At 41.7% G+C, this 22,465-nt stretch overlaps 2 protein-coding genes across 3 annotated transcripts; both read left to right on the top strand.

Annotated features, from left to right (window-relative positions):
* Nucleotides 1-2,472: 2,472 nt before the first annotated feature.
* map3k7cl (map3k7 C-terminal like) lies at nucleotides 2,473-15,552 on the top strand. The gene is made up of 5 exons (XM_040150779.1): nucleotides 2,473-2,715; nucleotides 5,425-5,506; nucleotides 8,397-8,455; nucleotides 9,367-9,482; nucleotides 14,625-15,552. Exons 2-5 carry the CDS (start codon nucleotides 5,431-5,433, stop codon nucleotides 14,803-14,805), a joined length of 432 nt encoding a protein of 143 aa, XP_040006713.1. The 5' UTR covers nucleotides 2,473-2,715; nucleotides 5,425-5,430; the 3' UTR covers nucleotides 14,806-15,552.
* Nucleotides 15,553-16,225: 673 nt separating this feature from the next.
* On the top strand, nucleotides 16,226-22,154 carry LOC120803033 (transcription regulator protein BACH1-like). 2 transcript variants are annotated; one of them, XM_040151308.1, is made up of 6 exons: nucleotides 16,226-16,343; nucleotides 16,877-16,932; nucleotides 17,049-17,297; nucleotides 18,186-19,682; nucleotides 20,962-21,168; nucleotides 21,275-22,154. In XM_040151308.1, exons 3-6 carry the CDS (start codon nucleotides 17,058-17,060, stop codon nucleotides 21,614-21,616), a joined length of 2,286 nt encoding a protein of 761 aa, XP_040007242.1. In that variant the 5' UTR covers nucleotides 16,226-16,343; nucleotides 16,877-16,932; nucleotides 17,049-17,057; the 3' UTR covers nucleotides 21,617-22,154. The 2 variants fall into 2 exon arrangements, with proteins under 2 accessions (XP_040007242.1, XP_040007241.1); XM_040151307.1 differs by lacking the exon at nucleotides 16,226-16,343 and having other exon boundaries at nucleotides 16,750-16,932.
* Nucleotides 22,155-22,465: the final 311 nt, after the last annotated feature.

Here is a 22,465-nt window from a genome sequence, read left to right as displayed (position 1 = left end):
TATAAAACCAGCTGCATTATAAATATATTTTACATAAAAAAGCACTTGTAGATTTCCTGCATAATTTGTAGAATTTCCACCTCCCCGTGTATCTCAAATGTCACACATAAATCCTTTGAACCTGTCAAGTCCGGTTCATGCATCTTTACACAAGGCCCTCAACTGTAGATACAAGTGCAGAAGAAACAAATCTAGACTATGACTCCAGCATAAAAGAGTGGCAGACGTTTGAGTGTGTCCCATCCATCACAATGAGATGAACGGTCTCTGGGGCTGTTAAGGCAGGTCTGTGTCACCAGCCTGTCGATGAAGACAAACGAGGACGAGGACTCTTGGAGGTCTAGAGCATCATCTATATCTCTCTCTTTCTCTTTCTCTTTCTCTTTCTCTCTCTGCCTCCCCTTTCTCTCCCACCACCTGAAAGCCTGGCAGTAAATAATCCAGGGGGAATGCTGTCATCTGCTGGTGTGCAGGTGAAGTGGCCTCGTGGATGTAAAGCAACAGATCATGGCAGTAAAATCAGAACGTTAAAAACAACCGTAAACAGTAATTCTTTCAGAGAAGCACAGGGCCTCATTTATGACGCTTCTTTTTCTTTTAAACCCATCCTCGAAGGCTTAAGGTCAGTTTGGCATTATTATGATGCTGTGTAGGCCTATAATAAATTCTGGTCATAAACCTTCAGTTCACCCTATAAACAGATCAGATGCAGGGCAGTTTGTGATGCCTCTTCAATTAGTTTTCGGATTGAGATTATGTTAATTTTTTTTTGCTGGTTGGTTTGGAAACTTAAGAACAAATGCAAAGTGTCGCTTTCCTGTTAAAACCAGGTATGTCCATTTTTTGTTTTTTTTTGAGCAATGTAAATAGCCCTGTTTTCATCTCTGTGATGATGCATGTCTCAGATAATCCAGTGGAGTTTAAAATGGTTTATTTAGTTTAAGAACTAGGAGACCTTTTTCGACCCACGGAAGAACAATTAAAAAATTAGAAATCACAGACTTTAGAGTTCATGGTTTTCATTGGAAAGCTATGACATGCAAGTCATCCTGGTGTATAAGGGGATAAATAAACCACAAACTTTAATCTGCATTTGTTAAAGGCAAAACAGCTATATATATATATATATATATATATATATATAAGTTTTAAATTAAGCAGTTCAAGTCCAGTGAATCACCTTAAATGGTACAAAGGTCAGTGGTAAACTGCCCAAGGTTAAAAAAAAAAACAATAATAGAAAACAGGCGTTTTTCAGGGATTAAGAAAGTGGTTAATGTACAGCTTTCCTGCAGCAATGGAAGTAAATGAGGCCATGAAAGTTAATGCAAACATTCCTACAGGTGCCCCAACTTTTGCTGAAGACTTACAAACCCTCTGTCTGTACAAAGTTAGTGTTGGAACAAACTGTGTTACTACACCCTCTGATGCATTATTAGGACAATACTGTACTGCAGGAAGTAGTGCTGTGCATTGATATCAGAATGGTGAGAAAAAGAAAAGTAAAAGAGGAAGACAGACCGGTTGGTCAGGGATTCATCCTGGAGAAAGATAATGACCCAAAACATTAGAAGAAAAGAACGAGACGGCGGCTCCACGTGATGGAAGACCAGCACAGTCTCCAGACCTAAACCCCATGGAGCTGGTTTGGGATGAACTGAACAGAAGGTGAGAGCAAAGCAGCCTGCATGTGCAACAAATTTGTGGGAACTTCTCAACAGTGATAAGATGGAATTTCTGAACAATATTTGATTTCCATTGTAGAAAGAAAGTCACAAAATGTGTTTGGCTGCTGGATGACTCAAAAATTTAGATTCAATTTAGTTCAACAAGAGGATTCCACGATTCCTTGTTTTTCTCCAGTTGTTAATTTGTTCCCTGATTTAATTCCAGAAACACTGAGACTTTGAATCATGTAAACTTTAATGACAGCCTTTAAAAAGTCACACCATGTAGCCCGTGTACTGGACGGCAAGAAAACTCCCCTCAAGCATAATAAAGTCTGTCACCGACGTTTAGGTGGGTTTGCCGCGCACTGCGTCCCCCTGACAAGACAAACAGACACGGGGCTGCTCTTATTTTCTTCGGCAAGAGCTATTATAGCATGAGATGTTCATTCTGAGCAACTGCCTCATTGCACAGCTATTGCAAAGCCAAAGACCATCCCGGCGGCATGACCGTGTCACTCAAAACAGTGCCGGAGCTATGGGCATTTTTGCGGGCTAAAGTCATGTCATCTGAGACATTTAATTGGACCCGGGCCGGCCGCAGGGGGACGGCGGACGGCATTCCTCCACTGCCTGCGCCCTGTTGTGTTGCTTTTTCGCCGCGTGGCTTTGGTCCGTGGATAACATGTCCGTGCCCACGCAAACTTGAGCAGCTGGAGTTCCTCTGACTGACAACCAGTGTAGTGGACGCCTTAACTATACGGAGTGGGGGGGGGGGGAGTGGGGGGGCTGGGGGGGTCTCCGAATACAAAACGGTATAGTTGGAGTCTCAAGAGGGAAGTGGGGGGTCCGCTCTTGGAGAGATACTTGTGCCGTCTTTGCGGGATTTGCGCAGGGGAGCAACGGCTGAGAGACGATCTGCGCTTCTCCTGAGGAGACCACGGCAGCCGCCCGACGGGGAACGTACAACAGTCAGTGCCGAGGACGTACACTGCTCCCTGAACTCTATTGTACAGCATTTCCTGGCTCGGGTTCGTAGCTGCTTCAGGTAACGATGACCTGTTGGCCCGGATGGGTCCGTTTCGGCTACCCAGTGCATACTGGAGATAGTCTGTATGTATGGAAATCATCGAGGGCTGGCCCTCATTTACGATGATGTCGATTAACAGTTAAAAATTACTTTAAAAAGATACGACCTGATAAAAGATACAAGGTAAAAACAAAACAGAAAAAAACTATCAATTAAAACAAGTTCATTAATACAGTTAATTAAAGATACAGGATACAGATACGAAAGACAAATCAGTTGAAACATGTACAAACAGAAGCTGTGTGATCTGTGACCATGGATTTAAATTGACCAAGGATCACCAAGGAGTTGATTTTCAGGGTGCTTGGTAAAGAGTTCCGGGTGGTCTGAGCATAGAAACTAAGAGCAGACCTTCCCGAGCTCAGTACAAACGTGAGGAACTGGCAATGAAAGCCGGTCATTAGACCGAGTTTGCCACGGTCCAGAGCACCAGTCTAGCGCAGAGGTGATATAAAATGGCAGCTTCCCAGTAGAGGCCTTGTAAATAAACAAAAACAAATGCTTATCACGTCTTTCAGACAGAGAAGACCACCCAACTTTTTAATACAATGATGAGTGCTATAAACATCACCAGTACTAAATCTAAGGGCAGAATGATAGACGGCATCCAAGGGTTTAAGAGTGGAGGCAGAGGCATGCCTGTAAATCACATCCCCATAATCCATATCAGAGAGAAAAACGGCTTCAACATTCCTTTTCCTAATCCATAGGGAAGTTAGCTCTATTTCTATACAAAAAAACAAGTTTGTGTTGTAATTTCTTGACAAGATTCTCTATATGATATTTGATTGTGAATTTGTCATCCACCCAAATACCAAGATGTGTATATTCTGTAACTCTCTCAATATCTATCTCAAGATCCTTATATATTGGAAACGTTATAGTTTTAGCTCTAGAGAACAACATAAACTTGGTTTTACGTGCATTCAATACAGGTCTAAGATGATTAAGTACGTTTTGGAGAAGGTTTAAGGAACTTTGCAGGTATTCCACAGCTAGCTGAGCAGAGTCGGCAATACACTACAATGTTGTATCATCCACCTACAGATGTGCATGGCAGTTAGTTAAAAATGAAATAATATTATTAATATAAATTGTAAAAAAGAACTGGACCTTGAACTGAACCTTGTGGAACACCCTTAGTTATCGGTAAACAATCTGAGCATATAGTTCCCAAGTTCACTGACGGCTGCAGATCAGTCAGGCAAGTCAGGAACCATGCACAAGCACTTGAACTAGAAACCAACATTACTTAACTTATGTAGAAGAAACGATCAACTGTGTCAAATGCCTTTGAGAGCTCCACAAAGATGGCAGCACAATGTTTTGGTTTTTTTTTTTCTCATCCAAGGCACTGCCAGTGTCATTCACAACTAAAGTGATGACAGAAACACTGCTGTGCATAGTCCTGAACCCGGACTGATGTGGGCTCAGAACAGAGTTTGTGGTCGAGAAATTCCTTGAGTTGACAATTTGCATGTGACTCTAGACTTTTAGCCAAGCAGGACAATTTGGATGTGGGTCTATAGTTATAGTTATCCTCTCTCCTTCCTTATGCGAGGGGACTACAGTACCCTACATCATAATGTGGATTATCTGCTCACTATACTGTATGTGCACTATTATACTATCTCGCTTACTAATACTGTACTATGTTTTATTACAACGCATTTTGATTGTTCAGTACATCATCAAAAATTGATCTTTCAACCCTTTCCAACAGCCGAGAGAGGCAATAATAAAAAAAAAGTGCTTATTTGCTGGTGTAGAAGGTCATTGGGGTCTGCGGTGTGAGACAGAGGGCTTACCAGGGTTAAAGCAGGCAAATGCACTGATATAAAAAGCATGTACCTTCCCTGGAAAGGAGCATGCAAAATCCAGACCTCTGAGCCAGTCTTTCAAAGCTCCCTAATTATTTAATCCCACTGCAACTCTAAATGCACGATGAAACTGACAAGTGGGTGTGTGTGTGTGTGTGTGTGTGTGTGTGTGTGTGTGTGTGTGTGTGTGTGTGTGTGTGTGTGTGTGTGTGTGTGTGTGTGTGTGTGTGTGTGTTTGTGTGTGCGTGTGTTCATAAGGCTCCATAATTTCCTAGGTGTGGTTTAATCACATGCTTTATCAAAGGGTCTGCAGGCTTTCATTATAACTGATCACTACACCTTCAGACTTCGCTATTTAGTTTCTTTTGCTGATTAAAATCACAATAATATTAGAGTTAAAAAAAAAACTGTGCTTCAATCATCCATCCCAGATTGGACACCACATTCACATCTAATTAGGGCTGAAACTATAACTAATGGTTAGTCTGCTGATTGTTTTTGATCATCAATTCATAGTTTGGTCTATAAGATTTCATAAACTGATGAAAAAGTGCCATCCAGAATTTCCCAGAACCTAAGGTGGCCTCTTCAAATTGCTTTTTCTGTACGAGCTGTCCAAGTTTGAAACCCGGAGATAGTCCATTTACAGTCTTGTAAGTCAGAGAAAGGCAGGAAATCATCAAATTTAAGGCACTGGAAACAGTGATTTTCATGACAAATCTCTTGAAATATTAATAGATTACCAGAATTGCTGTCAGTTTTCCCACTACTACATCATCCCTCGTCTTTCGCAAGATCCTTTTGATTGTGCTAACCGCTCTGTTTTGTGCCTGTGGCCCCCGTGAAGGGATAAATGATCACATCAACCAGAAGAGTGTCTCCGGATAAATCTGAAGTTAGAATCGCCTTCAGCCTCGACAACACATCAGGTAAACGCATGCAAGCTCAAGCTGTACACACACACACACACACACACAAACACACACACACACACACACACACACACACCCACCCACCCACATAGCCATCCACGCACACTAACATGCTCTCACTTCACACAGAAATGCCCCCCCCACACACACACACACACACCTGTCTTGCAGTATCCCAAAAACATGGTAACGACTTATTTTGAGTTTAGTTACACCTATTACTCAGCTGATCATTTAACACCTGATGGAGCCTGGAGCTCTACTCTCACTGCATTTCCAGTATGTGTGGAGCACATGCACAACATTCCTCCCACCAAAACAGACCAGACACAATCTGCCCGTAGCGGCCCCCTCCTCCCCCACGCCCTATCACTTTAACTGTGTTCATTCTTCTGTGCTGTAGCTGAGACAGGTGCTCCCTCTATTTCTGTAGGACCGCATCATATTCAAAACAAACCACACGCGAGAGCGCGTGTGTGTGCAGCTGTGAACTCGCAAAACTCGCACGTGTATGTGACTAATTATATTATTAATTAATCCTCAGTCAAAACATGCACAATTAACTTTGTCCATCCCTAACTGTCCCCCACACAAACACTCAAAGGTCCACCCTACCTACGGTGCTAGGTGCTGTCTGTCAGGATGTTTTACTGCAGTGGGGCCAGGCACTGGGACAGCAGCTGCAGCCATGCAATGGCAGAGTCAGGTTTCCCCCCTCTAATACTATCTGTGTCCTGCTGCCTGATTCACTGTTCAGCTTTAGAACACTGGCCTATATTTATAAGCAGTTAACACTTCCAGTCCTACTCCACCCAGCCCTGATCCCCCCTTGTCTTTCTCTTAGGAAGTGAGATGAAGGGCTGCAGTAGGAACAACACACCTAAATTTGACGCTGAGCAGTGATACACTGAACTCCAGAAAGTCTGCTTTTAATTTGCACATGGCAACATGCCTCTGATTTAATAATTTAGATTCATGTTGCTGTTACTGTTACCTTTGTTCCTAGCAAGCTTTCTCCCCCTCCTTAACAACCCCAACCATCCATTTATGTGGATTTCAGTTAGTTTACCTCGCTTTCCGGTGATGTTTTGCCTAGTCTTTGATAAACCTTGGGGATCACAGTGACCGTACAGGATCTGCTTTAGTTGGCAACATGCGCACACGACTTATTTTAGTTTTAGCTGTAGCTCGAGAGTTGTTCAGGCACAATATGACTCTAACCTCCAAAATCAAACTTTAGATATTCCCCGGGGGGTCGTGTTGTTGTCTCTTTGAACTCGTGTCTCTCAGCACGGGGGGACTGAGATCTGTGTACTGTCTGGGGATCATCCTCTAGGCCCTTCGTGACTTATGGCCAGGCATAGCCATAACCCCACACTGTGTCAATCCTAAGCATGAGAACTGTATTTATTCCACATCATAATTGGCCCCATGGCTGCAGGCTGGCCCACTAATACTCCTTCTTTTAGAAAGTTGCATCATCCCAGGATTCTCCACATGTGTTCCACCACCAGGGGGACATTACTGGCGAGGCAGAGGCTGGTGCAGACAACCTGTCTGTTTTTGTCTGGCTGTCTAGCTGTCTGTCTGTCTGAATCCCTCGCCGTCCGTACATCTGGCCTGTCTGTACTTTCTGCCCAGTGTGTTTGTCCGTCTGCTAGTTTTCCCTCCCTGTTCTTACCCTGCATGTCTTTCAGTCTGACGGGTCATTACCGCTGTTCCGCAACAGGACGTAGCTCCTTTCTAAGTGTAGCACTGTGTTGCTGTGTTTTTGTGTCGTATAACGGGCCCCTATAGTGTTTCATTTTGGCCCATTTTATGAGGAGCAGAAAGGCAATAACGGAACTGCCTGTGGAACAAGACACCTGATATCAAGGGCATACAGCAAGAAATAATAATGTGAAAATATTCAAACTGAGAAGACCTTATGCATTTTGTTGATTTACCAAATGAAGCCGAGATGACTCGTTAAACAGGATAGGAAGGATTTCCCACTTTTCAGGCAAACAGTCATTAAGCCTGCTATGAAAATCAATTTACAGAGAGTTGAAGCTTGTAGGTAGTCAATCACAACATTTTGATTTTTTTTAATGCTGAAGAGAAACCTTATTAAATAAAGAAACAGACTTCAAATTGTCCTTCAGCAGCGTCGGTTACAGGGATAAACTCCAGTGACCCGGTGTTTCAAAGCAGTCGCTGTATGCAATCGCCTCACCGCACGGCTCTAAGCTAAATTTGACAAAATAATCTATTTTACACAAGTTTTGAGTCCCTGCAGGCTGATTATTATTGAGTACTTAAATGAACTGGAATGAAGACTTCCTAGTAGGAATGAAATCAATCTAAAAAAACAACGGTGGACGGTACAGTAACCAAGACCAAGAGCTCTTCACATGTTAATGCATCAATAATAATTATCCAAAAACGCTAAATATATCGTAACCCTCTGAAAGGGACCATTCTTTATAATAAGTACTTTTACTATAATACTTAAAGTAAATTTTGTTGCTGATGCTAATGTACTTTTACTTAAGTAAAATTTGATTGTAGGACTTTGACTTGTAACTGAAGTGTTTCTACAGTCAGAGTTTACTGCTGCTTTTACAGAAGTAGAAGATCTGAATATTTCTTCACAAAGTATGCTTTGGAAAATGGTCAGCAGCAGAGCATGTGCAATTTGTAGTAATGTAAAACCATAAAAATAGTATGTTAAATTACAATAATTGTATGTATACAATATTGTGTTTTAATGTGTCACAATATGTTTTACAGTATTATTGTACTGATTATTTGTTGTTTTTAGCTCAAAGTCTAATAAATGACCTTCTAAATATAATTATTTTTACAATATTCAGTTGTAACTGAATAATTTGTCCTGTTTCCATAGATGTAAAAGATGTGGAGGACCTCTCTCAGACGTTCCCAGATCTTGAACAACGATTACAGGTATACAAATCATACCGTAGCATCACATTACATTGAATACGCAGCTTGGCAAAGCAACACAAGAGGCAAGAGGCAGATTAGGGGCAGAAGCTATTAGCATATTACATTTCATGCCTGGCTCTGTTTTATGGTTTGATGTTGTATTTTTTTTTTTTTCTTATGCCAATGGATACTCGAAAAAGGCCATGCCAAATAAATTCCCCCCCTTCAAAAATTTTTTTGATTTTGAATATGGAGATAGGAGATACCCTGTCATGGATAAAGGTACATGACAGAGTTACCTTCGATGCACCGTGGGAAAGTTCAGAGGGTCCCTAAAGTCATTAGGAATCCACCCTTTAAACAGCCTTTTACCTGAAGTTGTGATTAGAAACATTTCCCAGGGAAAAGGGAACTTACTTGCTGCAACAATTAGCTGATTAGTGAATTGGCGGAAAATTAATCGGCAGCATTTTTTAAGCGAAAACTTCAAACGTTCTCTGGTCCTGGCTCCTGAGATGTGAGGACTTTGCTGATTTTTCTCATTTTTGGTCAGAAAAAATAGGTCTTTGAAGATGTCACCTAGGACTCTGTGACAGACATTTTTCACTACGCTCTGACATTTTCAAGACTAAACAGTTGATCATTTAATGGAGAAAATAATGAGCACATCAGGTGAAATGACGATAATCAACAGTTGCAGCTTTAGAATTTATAGAAAAGGAAGCTTAACTACACTTTGAGGCTTTTATAAAGTTCTTTTTAAAAACAGCTTTAACCGGTTTAAAGAGCTTTTTTAAGAGTGCTGTTCCATATATCAGGTCCAGGTTTGTACATTGTGTTGCCTGGGTGATGTAACACCGTTTTTTTTGTTTTGCTCATTAGCTTGAAAGGATCCTAAACTAATACTGCATCTCTCTGACCTCCTGCAGCCAGTGCCCCCCTGTGTGTCTCTGAGAGAGAGCGTTCAGGTGTACAAGGAACACTGCAGGATGGCGAGAGAGTTCCACCAGGTCAAACATGACATCGCCGTGCTTGAGGACCGCAAGTGAGGCCCGAAATGAATTTACTTCTATACTGTTTATACTGCCCTTTTGTAACACTTTTGTTAAAAATGCAACCGAAATGTTTAATGGCGTCATGGTAATGCGTCTGACTCCAGGTCAGGGCGTTTTGTGTTCAGTCACGTCAGGGTCACTGCTTGGACGAGCAGAAAACGTGCACAGGCTTATGTACCGGTGGCTACTGGAAGGTCTGTAGTGTCTATGGCCAGAGATCGCACGTACAGTAAGTCGTTAGGAAAAACTGGCACAATCATTAAATTATTTTTTGGACGCTTGAATGTCCACTTGCTGCTATACTCGTAACTGGTACACTATAAAACTAATTAAAGAAAAACCAAATGAGAATTAGTAATAATAATAATAATTTATTGTAATATAGGCATATGTGTGGAACTTCAACTTAGAAGGTTTAAGGTTTTTGAAATTTCTAATAGGGCCACCTTTGTTGAAAATGCATAACACTTATAGGACTGCAAAGCATTTTGAATCAAATGCCCACCAGATGGCAGACATTAATTGTCAGCTTACGGCCTTTAGCACATGACCTGCCCAGAACGGTTCCCCTCAAGATGATATTTTAGCGGCGGGTGATGTATGACTTTCATCCAGATGTATTTATTCTTGTAATTACCTTTCAGTTAGAGACAAGATCAAGCGTGTGTGACGTTTACAGGGATGAGTGCGGTTGTGAAGGGTTCACTCTGCCTTGGATTTATTGGGTTGATTCCGGATCATATTTGGGAAAAATAGCACCGTTGCTGGGGTGAATATGACACTAAATGCAACCCTTTGTCAGGTGTGATTGAGTGAGACCCGCTGTAAGCTTTAACACACAATTGTACTGTATATGCTCGCCATTAAGCAAGGGTGTATAACACACACACACACACACACATAGTGCACATTGTCCCTTGTGTCCTCAGCAGCTGTGGGTAGTCTTAGCGGAGGGATTTTCAAGGCCCTTTGCTGTTACCCTACCGCCACACCGCCACACACAAACAGACAAGCACGTACACAACTTACACCCGTTGGCAGTTCCTAAACACAGAAAAGCAGACGGCCCCTGATAGGATGAGTGTAGCCTTGAGTTTAGATAAGTGCACGATGAGTCAGACTGATAGAAACTCTTGGTTCTCTCTTTTCATGCTGACACTCATTCCAAGATCCACTGACACATACACACATAACTATAGAAAATTGAGACACAACTAGACACTAGTCAAGGCAATACCACAAACTGTGCTTTTACTCCAGTTCTTAAATTACATGTAAGATATCACTGATGCTGATCAGGTGCACGAACTAGAACACTAAAACCTTTTCCACGGAAGGGTGAAAACTAAATATTTTCTGGCAATGGTCACCCACCATGACTAGCAGCATTCATGATACAGTGGAAGATGTAACTTCCTGTCCAGGGGAAGGTTACACACAGAAACAGAAAAAACAGTGCTGTGTTGCAAGGTTGACAAAAGGAACAACATTTTATCACACTGAGGAGGGATTTTCCAAAATTCACCCAGTTTGGTTTTGGTCAGAATCAAACAAGCACATAGACTGTACTGTCGCAGCCATCTGTATAGTAAACTTGAACAAATTTTACAAAATCACTCGATTCAACCAGTCCTGTAGTACCAGTGAACTGAATGTTATTCCACCAACATAACATAAAAGAAAAATCCATGACATTTTAGAAAAACATTCTTCAGTGTTTATCGAAATACTGACTCAGACATTACTATGAGGCCTAATGTAGTTAAGCCTATTAATGGTACCGTGTGGTACCACAACTGTTACCATCATGATACAACAAGAAATAACCCCATTGGGAAGTAGTTGTGAAAACATGACTCTTATGTGAAAAATTGATGTCCATATTAGAAGTTTTCACTTTATTTTGGTACACATGGTAAGCTATTTCAGAGGGTTTCATTTTGTTGATTTCTTTCAACTTGGGTGGTGTGGTGTTTCAGATCTTCACAAACGTTGGTACACAGAGAAGACGGAAGGAAATAGTGTGATAGTAAAAACCTTTTTCATTGAAAAAAGGACCCTGTACAATTTATGTCAGATTTAGTCTGGATTCTATGATTTCTGGATGGATTTTTTTGGATTGAAAAAGATCTCTTCCCCTTTTTCAGGCAGTCTCTGTCATGCAAAAATGCGCGCGCACACACACACAAACACACACACACACACAGACACACACACCCACGCACACATAATCACAGTATGAACTGTGCACATGCTTGTTTCAACTTTCCTCTAAAAGGGAAAAAAAATATCCAGCAAGAAAAGTAATGCATCTGACTCTCTAATCGTTTACTGGAAATCATACTTTACTTCACTGAAAAAAGATGTATTATGAAAACAAGTATGTAACCCTACAACAGTAAAATCCTGCACAATTGTGAAATCATTACAGTAACCACTCATCCTGTCTTTGTGATAAGTACTCAAAAATTATAACTAAGGTTATGCTTACCAATTCAGAGGGAATTACCAGTCTCAGGTTATAGTAGGGAAATGTGTAAATCTGGAAATGGACTGTGGATGTGGAGATACACTACCGATGAAAAGTTTTAGAACACCCTTATTTTTCCAGTCTTTATTGATATTTATGCAGTTTAAGTCCAGTCAGTAACCTTAAATGGTACAAAAGCGTAAACTGCCCAAGGTGACAAAAAAATTAGTTCACCAAAAACTGAAAAATTATCTAAATTTAATTGAAAACAGGCCTTTTTCAGGGATTAAGAAGATGCTGCTTTCCTGCAGCAATTGAAGTAAATGAGGCCTTGAAAGTTAATGCAAACAATTCCTACAGGTTCCCCAACTTTTGCTGATGACTTACAAACCCTCTGTCTGTACAAAGTTAGTGTTGGAACAAACTGTGTTACTACACCCTCTGATGCATTATTAGGACAATACTGTACTGCAGGAAGTAGTGCTGTGCATTGCTATCAGAATGGTGAGAAAAAGACAAGTAATAGAGGAAGACAGACCGGTTGGTCAGGGATTCATCCTGGAGAAAGATAATGACCCAAAACATTAGAAGAAAAGAACGAGACGGCGGCTTCACGTGATGGAAGACCAGCACAGTCTCCAGACCTAAACCCCATGGAGCTAGTTTGAGATGGACTGAACAGAAGGTGAGAGCAAAGCAGCCTGCATGTGCGACACCTTTGTAGGAACTTCTCAACAGTGTTGGGACGAAATTTCTGAACAATATTTGATTTCCATTTCCACAAAATGTGTTTCGCTGCTGGATGACTCAAAAATTTAGATTCAATTTAGGATTTAAGATTCCCTGATTCCTCTTTTTTGTTTTTGTTTTTTTTTAAAAAAAAAACCTTATTATTTAATTTTTCTATGCTTTAATTTCAGGGTACACTGAGACATTAGGCCATGTAATTTTTAGTAAGAACTGGAAAAATTGAGGTTTTCTAAAACTTTTGAACAGAAGTGTACATACTGTATGTCATAGTTTCTATGAAAAAGTTATGTCTTTTTAAAAAAAAAAAAAAAAAAAAGGTTCTTACTTGTAGATCTGAAGAAAAGAAGTTTTGAAATCAATAGTCTACTGACCATAGTTCAGAGTTGAGTGATTGGCCAGCTCGGACTGAACAAAGTCTGATTAAAAATTGATTCTCTGTATGAATATAACATATTGGGTACCATATTAATTGTAAAGTAATTTTACAATTATTTTCAACTGTATTAATTTTGAATAAAAGGATTTTTCACCAAAAGTTAATAAGTTAATTAACTTCTTATTAAAACACAAATTTGTTTTTTGGGGGCAATTAATTAGACTTGCATTCATTTCCTGGAGACCTATCCTGACCCTAACCACAACCACTACTTGCCTAACCCTAACCTTTACCCTAACCTTAACCTAACCTAGCCTTAACCACTGACCCAAACATCAGCTTTTTCACAACTGGGTACACGGCGTTTGCCCCCAATTGGACAAGTAACCTAAGTCGGACCAACACACACACACACACACACACACACACACACACACACACACACACACACACACACACACACACACACACACAAACACTGATGTTCACACACTCTCAGGCATGAGGGCCTGACACATGTTGTGCACACACACATGTGCACGCACATGTGATTATACCGCCTCTCGAAGTCCAAAGGCTGATGGCTGTTTGCCAGGCAAAGTCATGTCATTCTGCCTGAACTGGTGTCAGAGTCATTCAGCTCAGTTACTTTTATTGAGAGACATAGCATGATGAGATCAGAAAAAAAAAATCGAATTAGTCGTTGCCAGCCCACATGGACTTAAGACACCAGAAATACGTTTGTCAGATATTAGCATAACTTCCTCCATTTAACATTACATACCAAACAAAGACCTTTATCTTTGTTTCCGTATGTGGCAAATAAAATCTGCCAGAAAAAAAAAATTCTCCCTAAAACACAACTCAGGTTTTATAATCCTCCATCCAGAAGACCTCAACAGAAATGAAGAATATTTTGCTAAAAAGTGTGGCCCTTAAATCATCTTAGTAACCAATAAAACAAGCTTTTTCTTCTCGGGGAGACCATTAAACCTGCCCGTCTCTACAGCTAATGGTGATGCACTTGAACACAACTGTATTATGCTGTATTTCACCATGGCCACCAAGTGTCTTATTTGCTCCAACCACGGAGGTTATCTTTGTTGCTCTACACCAAGCAGGATCAGTGTTTTTTTTCTCAGTTCAGCCCTTCCTGTAAGTTTGCATTGTTTCCATGGCTATTTCGGTCTCGAAGGTTTCCTGTCACATTATAGAAACAAGACAGCTGTGGACTCTAATTTCCTCATAGGTATGAATGTGGGTGATCGTCTGCAAATCTGCTTTGCTCTGAGCTGGGAACCTATCATTGGTTTTTCTCTGCCTCCGGCCAAAATGTACACTGGTACAGCTTTCAGTACAACTGAGAAAGAGTAAGCAGGAAGAGATAGAAAATAAAAAAGTGACTCAACAGTCAGTTAATTATAGATTTTGGTGAAATGCTATACTCTTTAATGCGTTTTGATGGGATTTTGTTTTAAAAATAAATGTAAGAACTTGCACCTGCTCCTAAACTCTTGATCCCACTTGCCCATGTAGGCGTAAGTTGCTGGCAGAGCGGGTGGAGGACGAGAAGGTTGCCATGGAGATTGCCCGCCTGGAAGACGAGTTTCGGCGCCTAACAGAGGAGAACCGCAACTTGGTGACCGTCCACAACGAGCGCGCCCAGCAGCTGGAGAGGCTCTGCCTGACCAGTCGAACGAGGCAGGACTCCTCGTGACCTCTGATCTCCGCAGGACCTGAGACCTCCAGACATCCAGCCGACACCAGAGCAGGAAACCAACCAGAAATCAAGGCTCAGCTAATGCTCATTCTACACAGCTACAGTCTGTGAATCTGCTAATTACACAAAAAGGCGCTGTGTTTATTAACTTCCGAGTCATCTTTCAGAACCACAGATGTACCGTCATCATCTGTGTGAAGTTGTTATAGTGATTCTACCACGCTATGACACAAGGCCAATTTTCTGAGTACTGTTTTGTTACTATGTCATGTTGTTGGTCGCTATTGCAATACCTCACAGTATATATTCATATGATGTCAGCTACTGTGAATGTGACCAGATATTCTGATATCTGTCTCAGGTCCTGTGGAGACTCAGATCTTTTACCCTGAGGTCTGTGGAGGGAGCCAAAGGTGGTATGATGTGGTCCAAATGTTGTATTCTGAGGAGTGCCCCCCCTCTCTCCCTCCCTAATACTTTCCTGTCAAATTCCTGTTATGGTAAAAAGGAAATGAGATGAGTGCTGAACGCGGTGGGTGTTAGGGATGGGGGAACTATAGCCGTTTGTGAGGAACAGCAAAAGACAGAGGGGGATTACCCATTTTGCAATAAGTATTTGCCGCGACACAACACTGTAAGAGTTGTACATTTTTTGATGTAGCGTGTCTCACTCACCTGTAGAATGGGAACTATACAACAAGATAAACTGTTATCGTCCTCGTCTAATAATAAAATACATTTTATTTTAACACCAGCCAGCATCAGTTCCTTACTATAGTTTCATTTCTCTATGCCGGTGCTGTTGTGTCTGTTGTGTGCTTTATGAACATATTGTGCCGCTTACATGGAAAAAGGAACTTGGTTGTTTTTTGTTTTTTTTTTTGTTTTTTTTTTTTCATAAAGAGATTAGCTCATTCTGGAATTATGAAACAGTCACCTGATTGGCCAGCTTCAGTCCGGCTTCCCTCTTCCTCCCCCAAAACATGTGACATTGGCAACAGTGCTTTGTAAAGATGATTATTCCTTTCTCTTGTATTTTATTCCCCGGCGCCTAGCTTTTAACGTGCACCTTTTCCTTCTACAAAACTCACTTGCCACGCTGGTCATCCAGGCTTTGTGTTTTTCTTTCACAGTTTTTTTTTCGGGCAGTATTAACGTACCTGACACCTCAAGAGCCACACAAAAAAATGTAAAATCCCTATAGGGCAAATATTTAATTAGATTAGTTGTGTTGGTACTCTTTTACAGCTGTTAATTTACTCTACACCTGCTAGCAGCGCACATTCTCTCTCTCTCTCTCTCTCTGTCTGTCTCTCTCTCTCTCTCTCTCTCTGTCTCTCTATCTCTCTCTCCATCTCTCTCTCTCTCTCTGACACAGAGGCTCAAACACATACAAACACACAACAAAGAAGACGTGAACTGAAGTATCAGAAAGATTTGCTGCTACCTGGAAAAGCGAGATATGAGACCAACAAGGACCTATTGAGAAACATTAACCTTTAGATTACATTATAACCTCCCCCTCCTTGCAACAGGTCAGTTTCATTCGTTTTTGCACTCTGTTTTTACACAACTTGTTCTCAAAATTGACCGTGTCTGCAGTTGAGTAAGTCCACAGTGATCTAAATCTAAAGACACTGTCAACAGACAAGATCCTGTCTAAACACTGGGTTTATATTCCCAACCTTCATCTTAATCTTTGCATTGTGTTTGGGGCAAATCTATGAAGGGATTTTACGGGAGAAGCCTGTTAGTTTACCAGACGGATCCAAGGGTGGGATTGGTATGGACGGGAAAAGTGCTTGCTCATCCTTTATCAGCAGGAGTGCATGAGTCAGCGCTTGCTCTGTTACACCCAGAGCTGTTGCAACACACACACACACACACACACACACACACACACATACTCTCCCTCTATGTCTCCCTCCCTCTCACATACTCACACACAGGCCATATGACTGAGTCAAGTGCAGCTTTTAGTTTGTAACCGAGTTGAGATAAGGTTTTCTGGGAAGCGTAGCCTGGTTGGACGGCATTCCATTTAGAAATAACCATGTGTGCTCAACAGCTGGGACTTTCTTTACCCCTCTAAGAAACTTGGATATATAAAGTCAGCTGTGTAAGGTAAGCATGCCTTTTTTTGTTGTTGTTATTTTCATGTAAAATGTATTAAGGATATATCCTGAAACAGGGGAAGTGGTGAACTATGGTCATGTGTGTATGTTTGTGTGTACAAATAGATATCCCTGATGGCCATGTCTGCTCCCCGCTCGTCTGTGTTTACATTTGAGTCTACGGTGCATTCCTCCCATGTGCTACGCTGCCTGGACGAGCAGCGTCGCCGCGACGCGTTGTGCGATGTAACAGTGGTGGTGGAGGGTCAGAGTTTTAGAGCCCACCGCTCAGTACTCGCTGCCTGTAGCGAGTACTTCACACACCGGATCTCCTCCCTCACCCAGCATGGAGCAGTCATCACTCTGCCACAAGAAGTGAGATGTCGCCTCAAGATGCCGTACAGATAGAAAGTAGATACACACGAGCCGCGCCGCCTCTCAGCAACAAATCATTGTGAAAGTGAAGTGAGAAAAGTGACTGCAAGGGTTATTTAATCAGTGTTACATAGGGATGACTGTATGAGATTTATTTCATTTCAATTGTGCCATTTTTTATGCCATTTAGTCTAGAATCTAGTCATGACTAAACATACAATGAGTGACTCCAGTTTGCCTTTGGAGGATAGTGAATAACCTGAAAATGAACTGTACCACTCTTACTCAAGGTTTTCAAAATCAAAATGTTTGCGGTTCTTAGTGGCCTCCATACTGCCCACAGTAGAGTATATGATAGTGTATATATAATGCCAAAAGGGGGACTCCAGTGGGGCTTTAGGAATATTCCTGAAGTAAAATGAATAAATAAATAAGGCCAAGAAGTCCCCACCAGTTTGCTCTTCATGAGGAACAATATCAGCGTTTTGAATGTTACTGTTGGTTTAATCATGCTAATACGGCTATATTGATTACCAAATCCTTTCTTATTTTTTTTTAGTTTTTCTATTATTCCAGAAGTACTGTGTTTCTTTCACAAAACTCATTAATAATAAAATCCTGAGATTGCATGAACAAGATTCTTTAAAGACAAGAAACTGCAACGGCCACAGAAACGAGGTTGTTTTGGTCACATTTATTTGTTGCTGAGCCAGTACAGTCCTGCAATCCTGGGCTTTCATTCCCTAAACCTATTTTTTGTCAGAATAGTTTTATTTTCATGCCTAGGCCTTCAGTGTTGTATGCATGATCATCTGACTGCAGATATTATGAAATCAAGTAAATCGAGGATAGAAAATGCTCATTTGTGTAATTTGTCCTCTCTCACAGGTGACAGCTGCTGGCTTTGAGCCCTTGCTGAAGTTTGCCTACACATCCAAACTTCTCTTTGGGAAAGATGACGTCATAGAAATACGTAACTCAGCTTCCGTTCTTGGTTTCAGAGACCTAGATGATGCATGCTTTGATTTCCTCCTCCCTAAGTTCTTCTCCAGCATTAAGGGCTCTGTCCCTTTTCTTAGGAAAACCTGTTGTAAGAAGAAATGCAAGAGGCAGTTTTCAAAGGAAGACTGCATAGACTCTGACGATGTATTTCTGGATGAGAAAGAAGTAAAACCAGTTGCTGACTCACCATCTCAGTGGGAAGTGGCTTCTCTCTGCAAGAAATCAGTGAACAGCAGAATAGGAAGTCAGTATAGTGCGGGCTCTCTTATGCCTGTAGCTGAAGGGGCAAATGATAATTTTGTGCAGTGTCCAAAGTACCGCAAGTTCCAGCTGGCCTGTGGGAAGGAAACTTGTGTCGCAGAGAAAAGTCTGAACAATCTAGTAACAGTAATCAGGGATGACAGTAACCTATCCTGCACACCCTGCTCCAGCGGTGGGAATGGTAAGAACGAAACTGAACAAAGAAGTCCGCCAAGACAGAGCAAAGTCCGGGCTGATGAGCCATGGAAAACTGAAATACATGACAAGAAAAGCGAAGATGGTTTGGGCAGGGGGGAGGCTCATGTGGTTAAGAAAGACACAAATGAAAGAGAGGGAAAACGTGAGGAGAAGGAAAGAAAGACTGATATTACTGATATGAAGATGGAGGAAGAGATGGAGCACACCAATGGAGTCAGCTCTTCGGACAGATTCAGCGTGAAAGCGGTTTCCTCGGGACAAAGCGCAGTGCCTGGTGAGAGGTCCCCAGGGTTAATATTGCAACATTGCGCCCTGAGGGCCCTGGCCGAGGGCTCGGCAATCACTAGGTCACTGGGGCAGGAGAGGTTTGTCATGGACATTAAAGAGGACAAGAAACCAAGGGACTCGAGGGTACTAGAGCCGGTATGCATTCATAAAAAGGCAGGGGAACAGGTAGAAGCTGAGGGGGAAAGGGCAGACAATGCCTGGGGAGAAAGAGGAAAAGGAAGACAAATAGGCAGCATGCAGAGAACCCTGCCAGTAAATAATGCTAGAGACGGGAGTACCGTGGAAAGGGAAGTGGCTGAGCACCTGGCCAAGCCGCTGGGATCCGACGTGGGCTTGTCTCAGCTGAACTCCCAGGACCCTGATCCAGGAAGTTCCTCTGATAAAGCGAGTGGACAGACGCACAACACATCTGTAGAGTGGCTGAAGCTTCACGTCAATCTAAGCTCCAGCAGCACCGGCTGTCCCTTTTTCCAGGCTCTGGACCAAAGCAAATGTTTATGGAAGGGAACCAGGCTGTCTGAGTGCGAGGGCGCGTCTCCCTCAGGTGTATCATCCCTAAACTCAGGGGAGGATGGAGACTCAGAGACAGAAACAGAAGGAGACAGTGAGTCCTACACAATAGAGAGAGCCAGGCAGGTGAGCAGTTAAACTATGAATCAAGTCTGCTAAGGCACTACAGCTCTGCTCTGTCCTTCTATTTATCTGTCCTCCCGCCGCCTAACTGCAAAGTTCGTGTTGTGCTGAAATTAACCTGCGTCAATAAGAGTCAGCAATCTCACCCTACTTGTAGATTATTTCACTATGTTGGTTTTAGATAAGAGTTTTAGGGACTTTATATCAGATGCAAATGAGTGTTTGCACTCATGTAACAGAAAGCAGAATCTCCATAGTGCCAAGTTAATTATTCACCGAGTACAGATGATGTGTGTGTGTGTGTGTGTGTGTGTGTGTGTGTGTGTGTGTGTGTGTGTGTGTGTGTGTGTGTGTGTGTGTGTGTGTGTGTGTGTGTGTGTGTGTGTGTGTGTGTGTGTTGGGACCATGAGCATGTGTGTCGCTAATTGGTTCAGAGTCCAACTCGGCTGAATTTGACACCTCAGCCTGTTGAGTTAGCAGTGACTACAGGCGACACAAACAACAGGTTTGGGTGAAACTCTCATGTTACTGTCCAGACTGACCGTGTGGATTTTCCCGAAAGCAAGTGAGCGGACAAAATTAAGGTCATTTCAGGGGAAAAAAACAAACAAACAAACAGTGCCTTTATTTGCACTAGATAAAACACTACATCATTTATACTGTTCCAATAAACTGGTGAGAGTACATTTCCTGTCACACATTAGCAGCAGCAGCAATTACCTAGTATCCGACACTTTTAAAGGTTAACTCGTTTTTAGAGTTAATAATTACCAGCCTAGTGAAAATATAACCAAATGAACTCCATATCCATTTTGATTTTTGCTTTGCTTTATTTCTTTTTGTCCACATACCAATTAAATATTCCACTAATTTCTTTAATTCATTAAATTATGTCCTAACATTTGTTTACATTTCTTAAGATTTAAGAAATGCATGTTGACAATGATCATTTAATGCTACGAGTATTTCCTATGTTGTTTTCTCTACAAGCCTGCTACTCTAAGGCAGGCGTACGTGTACTATACCTGCAGGTCATCTGAGTGCCTGGAGTCTCACTAATGTGATTCAACAAAACATACATTTTAATGTATCTAGACTAGTTTGTAATAGATGCAGTCACACTAGCATGTAATCTATGGTGTGACATCATTTAAAAAATATATCTAAAAAGCATTTATTTTGGCTCTGTCTGTAACTAAAGGTGCCCCTCCATTGATGTAGATACTCTCACCGTCATAGAATCTGTTTGTGTGACTTTTATTTCCTGTTCGGGTGTCCTCAGGTGCAGTTACCATTCTCTGTGGACTCGATTCTGGATCTGAGCCGAAACGACTTCCAACAGCTGCTGAAGCAACACGTCTTTACGCGTGAACAGCTGGAGTTCGTCCATGATATGAGAAGGCGCAGCAAAAACCGCCTCGCAGCTCAGCGCTGCCGCAAGAGGAAACTAGACTGCATATACAATCTGCAGTGTGAAATCAACAAGCTGGTAAAAACCATGTTTTGGTTTTGTTTAATCAGTAAATTTTTATCAAGCCACTTCTTCATTACAGACATGTTAATAAGATTTTGTGTACTGCGTGTGTATGTCACAGAAGACAGAGAGGGAGAAACTAATCATGGAGAAGAGCCAGCTGAGCCAGCTGAAGCTGAAAACATGTCACAGTGTCTCTGCCTTATGCCAAAGGGTCTGCAACGAAGCCCACCTGCAGCCAGAGCAGCTCCAGGTGTTAGCCAAGTACACATCCCCAGACTGCCCTCTGTCCTCTTTCTTTCCTCACATGGATGCTCTGCTTTCACAGCCCGGGTTGCCAATCCAGCCCCCGACTTCCTTCTCAGCCTGTGCTGTGGGCCTTGATAAGCATATGGCATCTGGGGAGGATTTGTCCAGCTCCAGCAGGGACACAGTCACGGGAGACGGTCAGCATAGATACTGAAAGCTCCAGTGAAACTTACGGGATCGGGGAGCCTGTGGTTGTGATCTCAAACTGGTTATTAAACCAGAGGTTCCCTCCCTGTATCATACAGTATCTAAGGACATTACCATGGACTGTGAACTGAGTACAGCCTGAAAAATAAAGCAATCACATCCTTGTGCTCTTATCATAAAATGACAGTGCATTTATAATGACAAGGCCACACAAGTTTTAATAAACTCATGCTTTTTTATTTAAACCCAAGACTTACAGCATATTGAGAGGTCAGGAATGCATTCCAGATGTTCAAAACCATTCAATTTACTTTTCTACTGATTACAGGTCTTTGATGACCTTCTGTAGAGAATGTTTCCAGCATTGCAACTAGCTTATTACTAGTTTGTTTTCTGGTTAAAGGCAAAAGGCACCTGCTTACAAATCAACACAGCCAAGGGTGCACCTTGAGAATGTTAAGATTTCAGCACTCAGACAATCACAGCTTTAAACACAAATCAGTGGGAACAACGCTCTCTGTATTTGTGACATGCTACGGTGTTTGATTACCTCAGGATGACTAAAAATTCATCCTTACATATATGTATATATATATATATATATATATATATATACATGTGTGTACTTTATTTGTTTAAAAAAAACATTTTTGATACAGTTTGATATGATATGATTCTCAGGTGCTAACAGGATAATTCAGCATACATTGCACACAGTGTTGGTTTTGCCGTCGATATGTAGAGTACAGCACACCACAGCTTTTTGCACCAAAACCAGACAAAGACTTGACATAGTGTTCCATGTTTACCTTCTGGCCGCATGTCTGGCTCTCATATTTCAGGCTGTCACTGCGGT

The sequence above is a fragment of the Xiphias gladius genome, chromosome 17 (assembly GCF_016859285.1).
Source record: "Xiphias gladius isolate SHS-SW01 ecotype Sanya breed wild chromosome 17, ASM1685928v1, whole genome shotgun sequence".
In the NCBI taxonomy this organism is placed as follows: Eukaryota; Metazoa; Chordata; class Actinopteri; order Istiophoriformes; family Xiphiidae; genus Xiphias; species Xiphias gladius.
The sequence above is the reverse complement of the archived record's forward strand: the minus strand, read 5'-3'. Positions and strand labels throughout refer to the sequence as shown.

Excerpts from the sequence above, each read along its gene's own strand:
- map3k7cl (XM_040150779.1), top strand. The coding sequence starts at position 5,431 with ATGATCACATCAACCAGAAGAGTGTCTCCGGATAAATCTGAAGTTAGA. Across the intron at positions 5,507-8,396 it reads CAGCCTCGACAACACATCAG|ATGTAAAAGATGTGGAGGAC; the intron begins GTAAACGCATGC and ends CTGTTTCCATAG. Across the intron at positions 9,483-14,624 it reads GCCGTGCTTGAGGACCGCAA|GCGTAAGTTGCTGGCAGAGC; the intron begins GTGAGGCCCGAA and ends TTGCCCATGTAG.
- LOC120803033 (XM_040151308.1), top strand. The coding sequence starts at position 17,058 with ATGGCCATGTCTGCTCCCCGCTCGTCTGTGTTTACATTTGAGTCTACG. Across the intron at positions 17,298-18,185 it reads TCATCACTCTGCCACAAGAA|GTGACAGCTGCTGGCTTTGA; the intron begins GTGAGATGTCGC and ends CCTCTCTCACAG. Across the intron at positions 19,683-20,961 it reads CAATAGAGAGAGCCAGGCAG|GTGCAGTTACCATTCTCTGT; the intron begins GTGAGCAGTTAA and ends GGGTGTCCTCAG.